The sequence below is a fragment of the Heloderma suspectum genome, chromosome 16 (assembly GCF_057233095.1).
Source record: "Heloderma suspectum isolate Gila_16-S chromosome 16, 16-S_ref, whole genome shotgun sequence".
NCBI lineage: Eukaryota > Metazoa > Chordata > Lepidosauria > Squamata > Helodermatidae > Heloderma > Heloderma suspectum.
In genome coordinates, this window is record NC_139473.1 from 7,450,805 (window position 1) to 7,470,464 (window position 19,660).

At 47.3% G+C, this 19,660-nt stretch overlaps 1 protein-coding gene across 1 annotated transcript; it reads left to right on the top strand.

Moving 5' to 3' along the window:
• Positions 1–2,806: 2,806 nt before the first annotated feature.
• MRM1 (mitochondrial rRNA methyltransferase 1) lies at positions 2,807–19,315 on the top strand. The gene is made up of 6 exons (XM_084823385.1): positions 2,807–2,867; positions 6,639–7,458; positions 8,540–8,633; positions 11,505–11,625; positions 16,156–16,275; positions 16,426–19,315. Exons 2-6 carry the CDS (start codon positions 6,668–6,670, stop codon positions 16,470–16,472), a joined length of 1,173 nt encoding a protein of 390 aa, XP_084679511.1. The 5' UTR covers positions 2,807–2,867; positions 6,639–6,667; the 3' UTR covers positions 16,473–19,315.
• The last annotated feature ends 345 nt before the right edge of the window (positions 19,316–19,660 follow it).

The window sequence follows — 19,660 nt, forward strand, 5'->3', positions numbered from 1 at the left end:
GCTCTGATTACAGTGGGGCTGTGAATCCGCTCCAGGTTTCAGTCAGAACCAGTCAGAACTCCAAAGGAGCTCTCCAAAGTCCTTGGTCTGATCCAGCAGGGCTTTTCTTATGTTCTTATGCTGTGTACATGGCCAGACACAAAACATCCATTTCACAGAAGGCAAGCCCTTCATAATATCGTAAACCACAGCACAGGGGCTTTCCTGGAGGGCACACGCCAACCCTTGGAGGGAATCATGGACATAGCTTGGCATTGGTGGCATAGACAAAGCCTGGTTAGTCCTTCAAGGCGGTTCTGGAACAGACTGAGGAGCTAGGACTGTTCCCTCCCATGGTCTCCCTCCAGTATTACGCTGTGGGGGCGTTAGAGGGATGGTGACGTGTGTGTGTGCGCATGGGGGGGCGTGTGGGCCTGTGCATGTATGTGTGTGCAGTGGGGTTAGTAGGTGCTTAAAAGATTCAGGGCCGAGTCTTTCCATTGGCTTTAACGGAAGGTTTTTTTCTAAGCCAAATTGTCATGCAGGGGAAGGATTTGTGTATGTGTGTGTGGGGGGGGGCAGCAAAGGGCACAGGTCAAGGAGGGTTCACCATTCCCTCCCCAACTGTGAACCCACTGGAAATCCCCCCCCCCACATAGCAGTTAAGCTCAAGAAAAGTCTCCCATTAGCATCAATGGAAAGATATTTTCTAAGCTTTATTACTACACAGGGAGGAGAAGTGTGTGTGTGTGTGGGGGGGTTGCAGCATGTGGGAAAGGGGGTTTAGGCCTTCTCTCCCCAGCTGCAACCCCCCTTGAAAATTGCCCCCTGCATGGCAATTAAGCTGAGAAACCACTAGCAGCAGGGGACATGCGGGGCTCTGAGGAATCATTCCAGGGCCGGGGCCCCATGAGCCCAGTCCTAACAACGCCCCTGGTGCATATAGAACTGCTTCTCCCCCACTGAGCAGGGAAGAAAAGCTGTGGTAGCTGGTGCCCGCTGAGGCTGGTGAGGTGGGGCCAAGAAACCACCAGACGCAGAGCAGCGTTTTGAATCCCCGACAGCCAGCAACCCACAGCACAGAGAGGGGAAACTGAGGCACATTTATTTATTTATTTATTTGCAATATCTGCATACCGCTCCATATCTAGAACAGATTTCAGAGTGGTGAACACAAGAGATAAAACAGGAAAAGGATAAAAAGATTAAAACACCAGATTAAAATTATGCTACAAAACCTTAAGAGCATGAGTGCAAACCGGGAGGGGCGGGGGAGATTCACACAGCCGCACGAAAAGCACCCCTTTGGACCCACACTCTCTTGTTCCAGCAACAACTCCCGCCATGCAGAGCATCGAGTGACTTGGAGCAGAGGTGCAGCCATGTAAGGCTGTCCCAGCAAAAACAAGCAAGAATCTTGTGGCATTGGAAGGACTGAACAAATGTATTGTGGCACGAGCTTTCATGGAAACTGTCCACGCGATGAAGTAGCAACGTGGGGTGGGGCTCTTTTGGGGGGACCACTGCAGGGCTGGGTGGGCGCTGCCTCCTTGCCGCTCCAGTAACGCTGCCACTGAGGAAAAGGCACGGGTTTTGCTGGGGCGGGAGGGCGTGCTGTGTGAGAGAGCAAGAGAGTGTAAAGAGCGCCTCACTCTTCTCTGGCCCTCTTGGTGGTCTGCCACAGGAAAGCACACAGGGCCATTTTCCTCGGGCACCTGCCATCTTCCATGTTTCAGTCATGAGGAATTCTCCCACGGGGTGCTTGCATGCAGGCCATAGAGCCAGCGGTGGGACTCCGGGGCCCCTTGCAAGGAGCTCAGCAAAGTCAGAATCAAAGCAGAAGATCATTTAATGCTAGTCGCAGGGAGGGGGCAGCCCCCCATCTGACCACTGGAAGGCTTAACAAGCCCTCTGACTTCTGAGATTTCATCAGGCACTGGCCACACCTGCTTCCAAGCCTATTTTTGCAGTCATGAGGGCTAGCAACCTGTTTTTAAAATTTGAAACCAAAGCCAAATTCTATGGCCGCATTCTGCGGCTTTTCTGTGGGCACCTGCAGAGCCATGGAATGGATCCAGCCCTAGCTATGCTTATATTGCAGAGGAAGAGTCAAAAGGCGCAAAGGTTTGTACAATCCAGCCCTTCGGAGCAGCTCTACCTATTTATGTATTTTTAAAACACCTTATTTTAATTACATTCCAATTTTACATGGGGAGCAGGAGATGCCGCGGCCTCCTTGCCCACTGGCTCTCTGCCTGTCAAGCAAGCAAGTGGGAGCAGTGATGAGAAAGAGGACGAGGAGCAAGCGCACCGCGGTGGTGAGAAGGGGGACTCAAGGGGGGAGGGGCCCATGGAGGGCACTTTGCCCAAAGGCCATGAGGGCTGGATGTGGCTGATCTCAGAAGCTAAGCAGGGCCAGCCCCGGTTAGTGCTTGGATGGGAGACTGCCTGGGAATCAGGCTTCCTGCGCAGAGTGGGGGGTTGGACTCGATGGCCTCGCAGGCCCCTTCCCACCCTATGATTCTGTGATGTCGAGCAAAGATCTTGTCTGGTCTCGGAAGCCAAGCAGGGCCAGCCCCGGTTAGTGCTTGGATGGGAGACCGCCTGGGAACCAGGCTTCCTGCACTGAGCAGGGGGTTGGACTCGTAGGCCCCTTCCAACCCTATGATTCTATGTCTGTCCCTCCAAAACTTGGAGCCGGCACTGTGTGTAGACACACACATGCCCCAAACCTCTAAACACGCACACGCCTCGCAAGGTTGACAAGGTTTGGCCAGCAGGTGGCGCTGTTGAACAAGGATGCCTCTCTCGCCAGCATCTCATCTCTATGGTTCAAAGCACTTCCTTTCCAGTTGGACATCCAGCTCGCAGCCCATGTGGGTGGCCAGGTAAGCTGCAACAGCCAAAGTCCTGGCTGTGGGTTTGGCTGGGCCGCATTTCTGCATGGATGATGATGATGAAAAATATTCAGCTGCGCCTTCCTAAGAGAGACTCTGAACAGGGATGCTGGGGTGCAGATCCCCTGGGCACGTGCAGAGTTTATGGGCAGCTGCCTTATGCAATCATTCGTTCAATTTTTACCTTTCTATGCCACCCGACAGCTGAAGCTCCCTGAGCAGTTTATAAAGTTTAAACCTTAGAATACATTATAAAAATCATGTACAGATGAACAGCACACACAGGGACACATATATCTGAACGGTTTTTATCAGTCGACAGCAAGAAAAATCCAGGGCCTGATTAAGAGGAGGCGCTAGAATGTATCTTTCCTGAGTGATGTATTTAAAAATAAAGGTTTGTTTGTTTATTTTGCTGCTTTGCCCCCCCCCCCCCCGAGTGCAACTGCCTGACGGTGATACACTGTTACGACGCCTGGAAAGCTACTCCTGCTATATGTACTTTAAGATTGTTGTTGCAAAGCGTAGACTTTGGGGGGGGATACAGTATCGTGCCCCGCTTTTTCTAACCCCCCCTTCTCACTCTTCCTGCTACACCCCGTTCTTTTTGCTCAGCACTCGGTCTGGCGATGCGCTCCAGGGGATGGAGAAGCTCGCTCAAGGTTTTGTGGCTTTTGGGTTGATCATTGCAAAACAGACTTCCCCAACCTGTGCCCTTTCCATGTGTGTTGGACTACAACTCTCATCATTCCCCTTGGCCACGCTGGCCAAGATGGAATGATGTGAGTTGTGCTGCAAACCATCTGGAGGGCACCTGGCTGAAGAAGGCTACTATAAAGCCATTACCATATTGTACGTTTGGGTTTCTTTCTTCCTCTAATGTTTCGGCATGGCTACGTGCTTTTTTTTTTTTTAATGTCAGGGGTGGGCAGGAGGTAGATCTCCAGATGTTTTGGACTTCAATTCCCAGAAGCCCCTGCCAGCGTGGCCAATGCTGGCAGGCTGCGGTGAAAAAGGCAAATTCCATGTCAGGCATAATTAGGAAAGCAACTGAGAATAAAACTGCCAATATCATACTGCCGTTGTACTGATAAGCGCACCTAAAAAAAAGATATCACAGAGCTGGAAAAAGTGCAGAAAAGGGCAACTAAAATGATCAAGGGGCAGGAGCAACTCCCCTCTGAGGGAAGGTTACAACAGCTGGGATTGTTCAGCTTGGAGAAAAGCGAGTGAGGGGAGACGTGATGGAGGTGTACAAAATTATGCCTGATGGGGAGAATGTGGGTAGGGAGGCATTTTTCTCCCTTTCTCACAATACTAGGTTCCAATGGGGTAAGACCCCTCATGTTCAATGGGGTCTTCTTCCTAGTGCAGTTTTCCAACACCTGGTGGCCTCCAGGTGTGTTTGACTACAACTCCACACCTACTGCTACACTGGGGATGATAGGAGGTGCAGTCAAACACATCTGGAGGCCGCCAGGTGTTGGAAGGCTGTCCTCGTGTATTTAATTGTAGCCTAAAACGGCAACCCCCATTTATACCAGCAGTTGTGTCTTGGACTACAAATTCCATCAGCCCCAGCCAGCATGGCCAGTCACCAGGGAGTATGGATGTTGTCATCCAAAATATCTAGAGGACACCAGGTTGCTCAGCCCTGGTCTATATTGTTGACCTCTGTGAGCCTAGACTAAGAAATACACTGAATTTGTAACCGGTTTTATTTTGCATTCAGAAAATTATGCCGCATTAATTCACGGAGGACGGAGTTATGAATGTCTGTCAGCTATAATATCTTGTGCTATGTGGTGATGAGAGAGGCAATAGGAAATTTTGTTAGATTCTACAGACTGCATTTGGAATTAATGCTTCTAACAGGATCGAGAGGTGTTTTGCCTGTCCTTATAACTCTTGCATACTTGCTGTAAATATTAGCTAGGCTTTACCATTTCTTACCAAAGTTTTGTAGTGTTTTATAGATTCTATTCTTTTTCCTTGCCGCTTTTGTTGTGCGATTTGAAGCCACGTTTTAGAAACGTTTTATAGCATTTTATCAATCTCGTCGTTATATTACCGTTGCTTGTGTATAAGATTTGCAGTTTGTCCTGATCTCTCATTTTCCTTTGGTTTTTATTGGTCAGGAAATTATCTTTGTTTAACCTTCTGCAGCCATATACTGTATGCACTTACCTGGGAGTAAGTCCAATGAACTGAGTGGAAGTGAGTAGACTGCACAGGTTTGCATTGTCACACATGCAGGATAAGTATAACACAGGGGAAGGCAATCTAGGGTTTTGGACTACAAATCCCATAATCCCTGGCCATTGGCCATGGTAGCTGGGGCTTATAGGAATTGTAGCCCAAAACATCTGGCGGGCACGAGGGTTGCCTCCCCCTGATATAACTTTGGCCATGCTAAAATGAGTATGTAAAACTTTCTCAATGCCTTCATTTCTCACCTCCTCTTAAACAAATATCTGCAAGTACTTCAATAAAAAATAATGTCCAACTAAACCATTGAGTCTGCATTGAATGTAACAGTTACGTTACATGAGCTGAGCAGTCCTATGCACTACTCGGAAGTCAGTCCAACTGAGTTCAGTAGGGCTTACTCTCCAGTAAATGCATATAGAATAACAGCCTGAGTTCTGAGGCTGCAATCTTATGCATACTTACCTAGGAGGAAGCCACGCTGAACTCAGTGAGACCTCTGAGTAGATATGTACGGCCTTGCACTAAAAGGTTGCAATCCTAAACACACTTCCCTGGGAGTAAACCTTACTGAAAGCAGTTGGCAGTTACTTCGGAGTAAATATGCATAGGAGTGCTCTGAGAGCCCATGTGCTGTAGTCGTTGGAGTGTTGGATTGGGACTTCGGAGATCCAGGCTCTAGTCCCCACTTGGCCATGAAGCTGACTGGGTGACTTTGGGCCAGTCACTGACACTCAGCCCAACCTACCTTGCAGGGTGGTTGTTGTGAGGATAAAACGGAGAGGAGGATCATGTAAGCTGCCTTGGGTTCCTTGCAACAGGAAAAAAGGTGGGATAGAAATGTAATAATAAATGCAAAAACTGTGTGAACTTACTTGGAGATAAGCTCCATTGAACAGAGTGGGGCTTCCAACTAAGCTTTCAAAGGATTGCAACAGAGGTGTACGTTATTGAATTTCCTAATCACGGATTTCAGTTCAAGATTCCTTTGGCGATTGAAAGCGTTTGATAGATTTATACAGCACTAAAAATTAACGTGGCAGAGTGTGTGCTTTTTTTGAAAGAATGTTTGTTCGCTAAGCTTCGGCTATTGGGCGGTATAGAAATGAAATGAATAAATAAATGAATAAATAAATAAATATAGATCAAACATGCTAAATCAGATCCAAATGTTCCAGAAAAGTTTCTGAAGTCAAAACTTCCCAGAAAACCCACATCACTGTATGTCAGGAGTGGGGACTCTGTCAGCCCGATGGCAAAATCCAATTTTGGGGATGTTCTTGGGGGCTGCGTTCCGGTGGTGGCAGGGGCAAAGGCAAAAAGAGGGCAGGACCCCAAATAGCAGCATATTGTAGCTTAAATCTCTTACCAGCAGTAACTAAGCTTTGGGAGAAACTTTTCAACCTTTTAGGATGGGGAAAATACTGCAGAAAGCTGGGAAACCGCCAAACGTTCGGTGATTGGTGAAAAGGGGGTGGAGTCAGGGGAAGGGGGCGTGGCCCTGTGGTTCCCAGCCCTGCTGTATGTATTGATCAACTCCTTGTTTTGATTAAGGTACAGATAAAGGGAAGTAAGTGGCAAAAATGGAATCCCTCCATTCCTTTAAATTTGGCTTCCGGAATGCTGTGAGATTGTCTTTTGCTGTTCATCCCAGCAACCCTTTCAAGGTTGTCCGACATTTCTCGACATGGGGGAAACCGCCACTGGGGCTTCCCAGCGGGGTGAGCCAAAAAGAAATGACTTGCTCACAGGCGGATCGCCGGCTTCCGTCGAACCGGAAATCGCTTCCAGGACATAAGAGTTGCAAAGATCCCAGCCTTCGGAATAAATTCTGGAAGGCGTTTCGCGCGGAAGTTGTAGCGCCCAGCCAGGAAGAGTTCAGGAACTTGAGAAATGACGATTTTCCCCAAGAGAAGAGAAGACTCCGGCAAAAACCTTTCCCCCTTGAAAAGACCGAAGGCTCGGAGATCTTATTCGGGATCGCCCCCTGTTCCTTAGCGCTCGAGAGGTCAAAGAGGAACTTCTTCCAGATGTTTCTCAAGTCTCAAAGTGGCGGTCCTTCTCCTGTGGTGAAGGAATTCTCCCAGCACGCGAAGGACCGGGGGATTCCTGTGAAGATGGTTCAACGGAAGATGCTGGATGTTCTTTGCAAGGGTGGTGTTCATCAGGGGGTGTGCCTGGAAGCTACGCCCCTTCACCCCATTGGCTGGCAGGAAGGGCCATCCCATGAGGCTGAGCGAACTGCTGTTTGCGAGGGGTCGCAGTCCATCTGGCTAGTTTTGGAGGGGATACAAGACCCCATGAACCTGGGGGCAGTTCTGCGGTCTGCTCACTTCCTGGGTGTTGATGGGATTGTGATGAGCCAAAGGAACAGGTCAGTTTGATAGATGCCTTACTGGTTGCATTTTTATTCAGAGTCTACAATGTTTGGATAGCCTTGCTGGGCAAGCCCAAAAATGTAGATGCCAGTGCCTCCCCCCCCCCCCCCCCCGGTAAGCCCTCATAAAAAGAGCCCTGCTGGATCAGACCAAGGGTCCATCTAGCCCAACATTCTGTTCACACAGTGGCCAACCAGCTGCCCAAAGGAAACCCATAAGCAGGACATGAGCGCAACAGCACCCTCCCACCCATGTTCCCCAGCAACTGGTGTACACAGGCATACTGCCTCTGATACTGGAGGCAGCATCTAGCCATCAGGACTACTAGCCATTGATAGCCTTCTCCCCCAGGAATTTGTCTAAACCCCTTTTAAAGCCATCCAAATTGGTGGCCATCACTCCATCTTGTGGTAGTGAATTCCATAGTTTATGCACTGGGCGAGGACATCTTTCCTTTTATCTGTTTTTGTCCACCCATCAGCTTCATGGGATGACCTTGTTGGGTTCTAGTAATAGGGGAGGGGGAGAAAAATGTTTCCCTATCTACTTCCTCCACCTCATGCATCATTTTGTACAACTCTAACGGGTCTCCTCATACTTGCCTTCTTTTAAAGCTAAACAGTCCCAAATGTTAGAACCTTTTCCTCATAGGGGAGTTGCTCCAGCCACTTGAACATTTCACTTGCCCTTTTCTGCACTTTTTCCAACTCTAAAATATCCTTTTTTAGGTGTGGGGACCTAAACGGGCCCCTTACGCCTGTAATCTTACGTACGTCGGCCATTTACGGCACCATTTTGCAAAAGATCAGATGTGCGCATTTTCGCGATCGCCCTTTTCTTTCACAAAAGGGCGATCACGGAGCTCTCCAGACAGGCCTGGGGTGAGTGTGGGTGGCTCAGGGAGCGCAGGGGGAGCTTGAGCGGGGCAGGGGGCTCAGTGGGCGTGGCTTGGGGCAGCAGGCAGAGGGGAGTCCACCAGATTCCTGGACCCAATTGGGTGCCCGCGCCATCCCTACTTTCACCTGATCTTCTGGAAGCTTTGTAATGTCCCCCCCCCCTTGGCTTTCCTGCTCACAGCTGCCCTCTGACGCCTGTTGTCAGCAAAGCTAGCTCCGGGATCATGGAAATATTAGATGTATACAGCACGGATGATCTTCAAAGCCTCCTTAAGGTAAAATAATAACGATAATGGTAATAATAATTAATATTGATTATAATAATAATAAGCTGTTAATATTTGTTTAGATTGCAAACCTTTACTCTGATCCAACAGGACTCCCCTTATTCATATGTATTTTTTTATTTATTTGAAGTATTGTTATGTTGTTCCTCAGCCAAAACGGCTACCAGAGCAGCTGACATATAATCAATTAAACAAGATTGTTCCTGCCTGCAGTCTTACAATCTGAAAAGACACGACACACGCAGAAAAAGGAGTGGGGATGGAAGAGAGGGAAAAAAATTAAGTCACTCAGCAGGGCTGGTGGAATGGCTCTGCTTGTCCTCGCCATATTATTTTATTTATATTCAAATGATAACACAGTTTCTAGTTAAAACATTGTAGTTAAAACGTAGTTCAGTGGTAGAGCCCCTGGTTTGCAGGCAGAAGGTCCAGGTTCATTCTCCAGTGTCTCCAGGTAGGGCTGGAAAAACTCCTGCCTGAAACCTTGGAAAGCTGCTGCTGCCAGTCAGTGTCGACAATACTGGGCTAAATGGACCGAGGGTCTGACGCAGTATCAGGCAGCTTCCTGTGTCTGGGAAAGACTCCTGCTTGAAACGATGGAGAGATGTTGCCAGTCAGTGCAAACACCACTGACCTAGATGGATCTATGGTTTGACTTGGTATAACCCAACGCCTGTGTATTCTGCTGCTTTCCTTTTCGTTTGACGTTTGTAGATACATCCTCCCCCAAAAAAACCTGGTCCCCTCCAGCTGTTTTGGATTACAACTCCCAGCATTCCTGACCACTGGCCATGTTGGCGGTGGCTGGTGGGAGGTGAAGCACAAACATCTGGAGGGCGCCAGGTTGGGGAAGGCTGAGCTCACTGCTGTGACCTTTTTTGGCCACGCGATGGCAGCGTTGTGCAACACTTTGAAAATATTTCACCTTTGGGGAGGGCGGAAATTGCAGGTGGGAGGGTGGATCTGAAACGATGGGGGCAAGCAGGATTTGAATGAGGGGGAAAGAATGCTGAGCAGATGAGAACCTCTCAGGTGAATTTGGATGCCCGGGATCATTGCAGAGCCTCGCTAGAGAGAGATAGACAGCGAGGCATCCATTGCAGCCTGCAGGCCATTCAGTCTGTTTTGCTAGCAAATGGCCATATCCTCTTTTCTGGTCACTCTGCCTTCTCCTTCTTCCTGTGGGTTGTGGGAGATTCTCCGTCCGATCCGTGCCAGCTGTTCTGGAATGACATAATAAAGAGCCCATAAAAAGGTGTTGCTACTTAATTGAAACATCTGCGCAAATCGCTTCCTTTACAATAAAGTGCAATTTATGAACATTCGGGCCATTGCAGTGGTCTCTTTAATTGGGTCCACGTTGGCCAACTTAACCTCTGCGGCTTCGCGGGCATAAATTTTGACATAGTTATGGCCTGGAAAACTGCCGATTTTTCAGAAAACGAGATAGAAGGAATGCCAAGATCCCCCCTCCCCTTCGCTATCTCTCTTTTCCATTTTTTCCCCTCTAAAATGGATTTTATAGTTAATTGGACATGCCACCCGCTGTTTCTCGAGGAATGAACTGGGAGCATATATATAGAATAACACGTAAGAGCTTCCTTCTCAGGTCAGAGCGAGGCCTGTATAGTTCAGAATTTGGCTTCCGGTAGACCAGGGGAGCAGAACGTCTTTGAGGCTGAGGGCCAAATTCCACATTGGAGAAGCTCTCGGAAGCACTGCATTCCAGTGGTGGGCGGGGCCAATGGCAAAAGGGGCAGGGCCAAACACCAGCATGTTTTAGCTTAAAGCCTGTCAGGGGCGTTTCTGAGCGCAGGGAGTGGGATAGCAGTTCAGATTCTGAAGGAGAACCGCCAGACATGGGGGAGGTGTTTTCCCAGGCTAGTCCAGATATGAGGAGGCCGGCTTCCCAGGTTACAAACATCCAGCTGGCTGAGGAGGAGGGTCCCTCTTCCCCCTGTGAGAGGCAGCGAACAGGAGGAGGCAGGGTCTGGGGAGTATGACCTAATAGACGCGAGGTGCAGGCGCAGAGCAAAGAGAGAGAAGGCCAGGGCGGAACTTAGACGGTCTACCCAATTGCTTTTGCGTGAAAAGCTGCGCTTAGAGGCCTCACGAGAGGGGAGGGACCTCCCCCCCTTAATTTAGGATAGTCAGACCGCCTCCCTCTTCAAATGGCGGGCAACTCTCATAACTTCCTTTTGAATCCCCTGAAGGCATTCCTTTGTAGACTGAGAGTCACTGAGAATTTGCATCTGTATGACCCTGTGAAATAATGGATTAAAAGCCTCTGTGTATGTTTGGGCTTAGAAGTAAAGTGGGGGCTAAAGGAATCCTGACAAAGCCGTAGGAGAGGCATTTCAAGCTTTTAGAAAGGGGGGAAACGCTGGGAAACCAATCAGTGGTTGGGGAAAACAGGGGTGGCCACCTGGGGAACCTCAGAGGGCTGGATTTGGCCATCGAGCTTCAAGTTCCACATCCCTGCAATGTACAGTTACTTCACCTCACTACCTTGTTTTCTCAAACAAGTCACCTTGAGAACCCATGGCTTGTTTTAGGGTTCTTCAGGGTGGTTGCATGGTTAACAAGCCACCCTGGCTGCGTTCAGACAACATGATAACCCACCCTGTGGGAAACGTGCTGCGTTCAGACAACACACTAACCCCCAGTTCAACAAACAACCCACTATATGTGGGTTAGCGTTGTGTGAACAGCCCCTCTCTCTTCCCTCTTTGCTCGTGTAAACAAGCAAATTAAGTTTTGTGTCCATCTACAAAAGAAATATTGCACAGCTGTGCAAGCTTGGGAGACATTGATCTTTTTTCTCCCCCCTCCCTCCTTTGTCACCTTTACCCTGGGAAGGCAAAATCTGAACAAGGCTGGGAAGTCCTTGGGACGGTTGGCCACGCAAAGGCTGAAGAGGATATCCCCATCATCAGCTGCTTAGATTTCCGCTGGACGAGACCCACCATATTGTTACTAGGTATGTAGCGTCATGGTACTTAAATTTGTGGGGTAGGGAACATCAGCTGGTTTAGAATATGGCAGCCAGACTATTGATTGGGGCTTGTGGAATTAAACGTATCTCTATAGTGTGCTTTGTTGCTGTTTTTTTAAAAAATCCAGCTACCCCAGATGCAATTTGGTTGTGCGTTGTTATAATAGAGAGATGCTATAAGAAGCCCTTTGTGATTCTGGGGATATGGAACCACTGATAACGTACAATTTCTTACTGTAATTTTTATAGCATCCTATCCTGGTCGTTCAGACTTGGTGCTACTCCCATTATGCCTGGAGAGGTGTAATGTCAATATTACCCGTAAGGCTGCAGTGTTTTTCAATACAGTTTTAAAAATTAGAGGCAAGGTGCTCGCAAATGGTGATCCCTGATTCTTCTCCTTTAGCATTAAGTGTATGCCATTGCTGCCCCTATACTGTGATGAGTGGGGCTGTATGGATTTTGCAAAATCTGTTCCATCTGTGTTTTGCGGATTCTCAGGCGTCTTTCGTTCTGTTGTCCGCTCATTGTCGGAATCGGATTTTTCTCAATTTCCCAAACTTGTGTTTGAGTTGGAAAGTGTACGGTTGCTCAAATACCTCCCAATCCCACATTTTCACACTTTACCCTATGGGGCAAAATGCACATGTTATTCCCCCCCCCATATTTTTGTATGACTAAATTTGGAAAGTAAAAAAATAGTCCGCTAGTCCGCGCAACTCAGAAAAAGCCAGTTCGCTGTGGAATCCATGGGTCAGATTCATAGAAATCTGAACTCACTTGAATCCTTTGTGGATTTCTCTGACATCCCTAGGTACGAGCGTATCTTTTTGTCCAAGTGTGCATTATCCATTTGTAAAGAAATGTAAATGGTCTGTGGACTAATTTAAAATAAACTATCTGTGTGTTATGCGGAGGAGCTGGGGAGGCCTTCATGGTACTAAAACTGCTGGTGTTTGTTCTGCAGTAAGAAAGCTATCCTTGAGTTCTTTTCATGAAGTTTGGAGGTGATTTGGGTCTGTTCCGCTGCGGTGGGAGCGCAATACCACCCCGCTGTCCCGTTCCTTTGTCTTGCAAGGCTCATCTTTAATTGAAATGATTATTGAACACGGAACGCTGACAGGATACTGCGGCCTCTGTGTCGTATTGGGTGCCTTTACATCATAAAGACAATAGGAAGGCTGGGTGGGAGAGGGAAACGATGTGCCATGGAGAAATCCATCTCGAGAACTATGACGAAGGCAAGAGCAGGGACTCGAGCGAGACGGTGACAGTCGGCGTCGTTACTTTGAAGGATGAGAGGTTTGTCCGCGAGAAAGCCGAAATCATCTCTTTCGTCGCGGGGGCGCTGAGGCTGATTGGTAGAGGAGCACAAAGATTTTGCCAATCTTTTCCGTCAGCAGCAGTACCAGCTCTCTGCTGAGCACTAACTCTTGGTGGAAAAGAAAATTGGACAGGGCAGGGTCTGGGAGATATTGGCTAAGATGCATCCTCTGTCAGAATACACAGCGTACCTTTGGTGGCAGAGTGAGAGGGGTAGAAATCCATCCATCTTGCCCAGTATATACCCAGACAGACTGTTGGTTGATCTGGTATGGGTCCATCTCAGTATTTACAGCACTGATGGGCAGTAGTTTTCCAAGACTTCAGAGAAGGGACATTCTCGCCCTTACCTGGAGATGCTGTGAATTGAACTGGGACCTCCTGGGACCTCCTGAGACTACAAGCTCTGCCTCAGAGCTATAGCTTCTCTCATGAAATGCCCACTTGTGTCCCAGAGATATTGGTGTCTTTGTTACCCAGGTGAATTATTTCTTTTTCATCCTTTTTTTTTTTTTTTAAGTGTGCCCTGACATTCTGCTCACCGACATTCAAGGCGGCTTAACAAAATCATCTAAAAATATTGAACACCATCAAATAAAACTAACTAACTAACTAACCAACTAAATGCCAAAATGGCAGCAGAATAAAGTGGCAGTATTTAGACACGATGCATATTTTTTTTTTAAAAGAAGCAATTTAATGATTCCGCCGCTGGAAAAACAGCGACACGAGCCAAATGAAACAACCATGGTAAAAACAAGAAACTGAGCCATACAACAAATTTAAAATCAGCTGCCCAAATTAACCACCAAAATCCTGGATAAATGGGACAGATTTTGGCTGGTGCTTAAATAATAATAAAGATGGCATCGGGTAGATCCGCCTTGGGAGGGAGTTCCTGCAAGAGGTGCAACCAGAGAAAAGGCCTTCCTAAACTCTGCTGCTGATACCACTCAGAGAAGGGCCTCCAATGAAGGTCTCAGCTGCCAGGGAGGTTATATGGTTTTAGGTGGTCCTTCAAGTAAATTACTACAAGCAGGCATTCATGCTACAGATGCATTTCCCTGTTGCTACCAGCAAGGATCAAGGTAGAGACAGAGCCGACTCATCCAGATACCCAAAGATCTTCCATCTTACCTGTGTCCATCGGTCAGCCATTGGCCTGTTTAGATTCCGTCTTTTTTCGCTTCCTCCTTGGTGATGGTGTGAGGTACGCTGGCTGCTAAATGACATGGAATAGGTATTCAGCTCCGTTTCATTAGCGTATTGGAGTCCGTTGGGCAGTTTAATAGCTAATCAATCGAAACCTCTAGTTAAATGTTGGGTTTCCATGTTTGCCTGGTAGACAGGTTGAAGCAGGTCAGGGAAACAGGAGATGCTAGTTTTAACACCAGCCATACTGGTATTTGTCTTGGTTTTTTTTAAGCGTGGAAAATGCTATATAATTCTTTTACTTCATTCGCCTTCACAGAAGCACTGTGTCGGTGTCATTGACCACAGGCTGACTTGAAGCACAAAGCCTTCTGGGTATTGGCCTGAAGCCCAGTGTTTTAAGCCAGGGTTGGCATGAAGGTAGATCATAGAATCATACAATAGTAGGGTTGGAAGGGGCCTACAAGACCATCATGTCCAACCCCCTGCTCAATGCAGGAAGCCTTATTCCCAGGCAGTATCCTATCCAAGTACCAACCAGGGCTGACCCTGCTTAGCTTCTGAGATCTCCAGATGTTTCGGATTTCAACTCCCAGAATTCTTGCCCATTGCCCATGCTGGCAGGGGCTTCTGGGAGTTGGAAGTCCAAAACATCTGGAGATCTACCTCCTGCTCACTCCTGCTTTAAGCTTCTCCAGCTCTCTGGAAAATGATATGTGCCTCTGGGCAGTGCTTGAATTCTGTGGAGAAAAGGTGTGGGGACCCATAATAAAACCCACTGAATGCGCATTTCCCAACCTGGTACCCTCCAGATGTTCTCGGCTGCAAGTCCCATCAGCCTCAACCAGCATGGCCAATAGTTGGGGATGATGGGTATTGTAGTCAAAACAGCTGGATGGCACCAGGTTGCCCCTTACCAAACTCCCCCTTCCTGTTAGCAGATGTTGTGCACGCGGTAACACACTTGGCTCCTTGGATCCCAGCCTGGTCTGGGATCCAGTGGGATCCAACCATGTGCCATAGAAGAAAAAGGGGATTTGCCCCTTCGGCAGGCGATGTCACAATTCCAGATTTCTTTGAGTTGGTGAAGCAGTTGAAATTTCAGCTAATAGGAGCAAAGAATGCAAATTGGGTGGCGGAAGCAATCGGCCAGCAGAAGTTACCTGAGCTGCTTCTAAAAGGCAGCCATTAAAATGGATGTTCTGGGGTTGCCCCTAGCAACCACTTTGGCCTACCCGTTTTTCTTTCTCAAGCTTTGCTTCAGCCTAACCAGGGATGGGGGATTTGGATGCCAGATGGGTTATCTAGCCCCACTTTGGCTGTGTCTGTGTGAATGACATTTGTGTAGCTACTAGTTTTAATTCTGTGAATGAGTCCCTCGCACACACAGAGAATCGTTTCCTCCCTGCAGTCCTTAAAGTTGTCGGTCCAGACTATGAGACAGCTACAGTCTCCAGCCAGTTTGACTGTCATGGCTTCCCCCAGAGAATCCTGGGAATTACAGTTGAGCAAGGCGCTGAGAATTGTGCACTAGGGATCTCAGAACTTCCTCTCAGAACTACAATTCCCAGGATTATCTGGGAAGAGGGAAATGACTACTAAGGGCATTATCCTATGCATGTTTAGACTGAAAAACATCCTACAACTCCCAGCATTCCCCAGCCAGCCATGCTGGCTGGGGAATGCTGGGAGGTGTACGACTTCTTTCTGTCTGAACATGCATAGGATTGCGCTGAACCAATTAGTCTGTTAAGTGGATGTCATGCAAGTGTCTAACGTAGCTACCCATCTTGGATTAATTTGATCTCATGGTTACTTCATTACGGCACTCTGCAATGGATGTTTCTCATTACAGAGGTTCTTTTACATCCTTTGGTTGTGGTTTGCATTCAGATTTGTTTTATACTTTTGACTGAGAAAAGTAAATGTAAATGTGGAACACAAACAAACTCACACGCGGATAGAATAAAAGCACAGTGAACATGTTTTTTAAAAATAGATTTTTACATTTAAGATTAAAATTGGGATTTTTGTGTGCAGGAAACGAAGGATACGGCCTTTCTCTGGAGACAAGACGCTTGTGCCAAAGGATGTTGACCATTTTCCCAGGGAGAGAGCTACAACCTGGGATAGAGTCATTAAATGTGTCGGTTGCAGCTGGTAAGAGATTCTACCTCTGAACCACTTGTCTCTTGGTGTGTGTGTGTGTGTCTGTCGGTGTGTGTTTGCTTTTGAGAAAGCAAAACTGCTTGAGAACAATTAAATTTTTTCGTACGTTTTCCTTCTTTCCATTTATTCTTTCTTTTGCAGGAATTCTTTTGCATTCAATATGCAGCCAAAGAATTAAAGCACCGTGAGGGTTTGATTTCTTCAGGAGACAGCGAGGCATAGCTGTATGAATTTGAGGAAACCTCCCCAACGCTCTGCAGCTACGGAAACCTCCGTCAAGAAACATCCTGGGCAAGAAAGAATTATTCTACTTTCTGGCAAATGGAGAACTACTTTCTTGAAACTGAGCAAGAAGTAACAACTGAGTTGCATTGCAGTGGGATCTCTGGAAAATACTTCCAGGTCATCTCTGGGGTCCTTCAGAATTTTAGCAATGTCTGGAATCCCCTTCTATGAAGCTGTTTTAAGGGCATTTCTTTTTGGTTGAGATTGTCTGAAGCTTTGTACTGAGCACGAAGCTGATCTAAATACAGCAGAATAATGTAAGGTGGGAGTCACTTGCATCATTTCATTGCCCTGATGTTTTCACTTGGATGTTGCCTTTGCCACCCTGGGTCATCGTTATGCAGCATGTACAAGGAATAGTTTGATTCCTTGAACACATTGCACATGTTTTGATTTCCAAGGAATTTTTGGTAAACCTGTACTGTTTGGGGGAGTAGCAATAGCAGATTCAACATAACAGTGTGGTCCTGTTCAGACACGCAGTAAGGAAGGGTGGTTAGGCTAGCCGTGGTGCACGGCGGTTACTGCTAACCACTGCGAGTGCTACTGCCACACGTGCAGGTAACCATGTTCTGCTGCGTGGTTAGACTAACCATTCTCTAACCACGCAGCCATTCTCTAACCATGCAGCCATGCATCCCAGCGGCCTTGTGCTGTCGGCCATTTTGTTGCTTGGTGCTGCCGGCTATTTTGGTGCTCGGTGGCTACTCCATCTTTGGCCGCTCTTGCCGCAGAGCTCTATGGCAGCTGTCAGTTAACCATGGAGGCTGTTCAGACATCACGCTAAGCCATGGTAGAGCCCACTAATCATCTCGCAGCAAGTGTTTAGTGAACATGGGTAGTCCCTGGTTAATAAACCACCATGGTTTGGACAGATGCCTGTTCAAATGTCACGCTAAGCCAACATGGCTAGCTCAGCACTCCTAACCATGATGGCTTAGTGTGATGTCTGAACAGCACCTTTAGGTTATTAGCCTATGACCTCCAGGAGTCTTTGTTGTTTTGGGTTTTTTTTAGATACAATGCTACGAAGGCCCGGGAATGGGAAAGGAGCGTAACCAGCTGATGTGCTCCCTGTTTTTCTGACTGTAAGGAAGAACCATATGCTGTCCACTAGGTGGTGATACATGTTTTAGTTTGCTCTGTTGTGGGAGAAAAAGAATAGGTTGCAGCAAGATGCTACAACACCCCTTCTTGTCATGAAGAGATGAGAATAAAACTCATTTCTTTATCCTTGCCATACACACACACACACACACACACACGTGTATGGAAATGTGTATATTTCCCTACTCCCATTACATGGCAATCCCATTTTTTTGAAAATGGAATATGTTTTCGAGGTCTAAGATTTCATCTTGCATGGGTATAGACAACGATTGCCTTTCCTTTTAAGGTGGGCCAGTTCTCACAACCAAAACAAATGCGGCGAGATGTGGGCTGAGTAGATTCCCTCTTTCATCTGGTTGAGTGGTGAAGTGGTTGTCTCATGATGGCTTTGTCACACGGCCAGTTCAGTTTCCTAGCTGGCTCAGAGGAGCTGGGCTGTTAGATTTCTAGTCTGCTCCACCTCAAAAGGTCAGTTTGTGTGGCAACATTTTCTTTTTTTAAAACGTAAGGTCTGGTTGCTTATTTCAGATCAAAATGTCAGCTTTGGTGGATCCTAGTTCTGCTTAGCTCTCCCACTCCCTCGCCACTCCTCAGTGTCTTTCTCTGCAGGTGTGCACAGCAGAAGAGATCTCTGCCCCAGGGTGCATACTATCTAAAATTCAGGACAGGAGGCAATGGAAGGAGATGCATTTTGTCTCCCTTTAGTACTACCTGCTCCAGTATTTCTGGGCACCACTCCAAAATGCTCATTGAAACTTATTAGTTTCCAAGTTAGTTTTCAGTTGAATTGGTTTCTCCCCCAAAGAAAAACCCTCTTGAGATCTGTGGAAAAGATCTCAAGAGGTTTCTCTTCTGGAAAATGATCCTCATCACTTCCTACCTCTCTTGGAAATTGTTCGTGCTTCTGGAACAGGCCCTAATGTAGGATTTTACCCTGGAGACACAGCTGCAGGGAGCGGCTGAGGCTCAATGGTACAGCACCTGTTTCAGAGAGCAGATGATGGGGGGGCGGGGAACCTTTTGGAAACCCTGGAGAGCCACAACCAATCACCACAAACAACACTGAGCGGGAGGGATGAAAGGCAACTTACTATATTTCTGTTCCTATTTCATAAATGTGATCTCTTAATTGGATCATTGCCCCTTTCCCTAGTTAATTTCCTGTTAAATGTCAAAAACTTATTTTTATAATCCCCCATCCTCTTTATTTTTTAGTCTTAAGCCTGAATAAAATTGTCCTTGTAATGTAACTGTAAAAATGAAATTAAAACATCACCCTCCCAGTTCCGTATCATAAAGGAGAACATTAATTGCCACTTTTGTGTGCATCAGCAAGATCAGGAACATGCTGGCTGATTATTTGTGTTTTATAGATAGCTGTTCTTTGATACCCAGTGAAGAAGTAACAATTCTTGCATCGTAATTTGAAAGTCACTTTTGTCACCCCCGTTGTCTTGTCACGGATTCGTTTCAGGGATGCCTTTACTCCCCCTGCCCCCAAAAGCGTTCCTGATCTAAATGTTTTCGGGTGTTGTCTTTTGTTTTGTTTTGCAGTTTCTTCTCTGAAATGCTTCTTCAGCAATCAGAGCATCTCTGAAGACCAAAATGAAATTAAAATGTTGCCTTTATTAAGTTCACTAGCCTCCCTTGATGTTATTTGTGTTGTTGCAGCTCCAACAGATCTAAGGAATCTTTCATGACCCGCTTTGAAGAGTCTCATCTGGAGATGTGGAATCTTCTCGGGGGGGCTATGCTTGCTCCAGGTTTTTGTGGGTCCTTGGGCAAGATACCCCAATAGGCCCCCTCCCTCAGTGAGTCCACCTTTTCACCGCCGTTGTCACCAGCTGCTTTTGCTCCTGACTGTCCTTCTCATCGTTGCTACCGCTTGCTTGACAGGTGGAGAGCCAGTGAGCAGTAGGGATGTCAGAGAAATCAGCAACAGAATCCGACCCATGGATTCCGCAGCAGACTGGCCTTTCCC

Bases quoted from the DNA above. Each gene is read 5' to 3' on its own strand.
- MRM1 (XM_084823385.1), top strand. From the start codon at position 6,668: ATGGAATCCCTCCATTCCTTTAAATTTGGCTTCCGGAATGCTGTGAGA. The intron at 8,634-11,504 runs GTAAAATAATAA...TACCCTGGGAAG, and splicing joins ATCTTCAAAGCCTCCTTAAG to GCAAAATCTGAACAAGGCTG. The intron at 16,276-16,425 runs GTAAGAGATTCT...TTTCTTTTGCAG, and splicing joins AAATGTGTCGGTTGCAGCTG to GAATTCTTTTGCATTCAATA.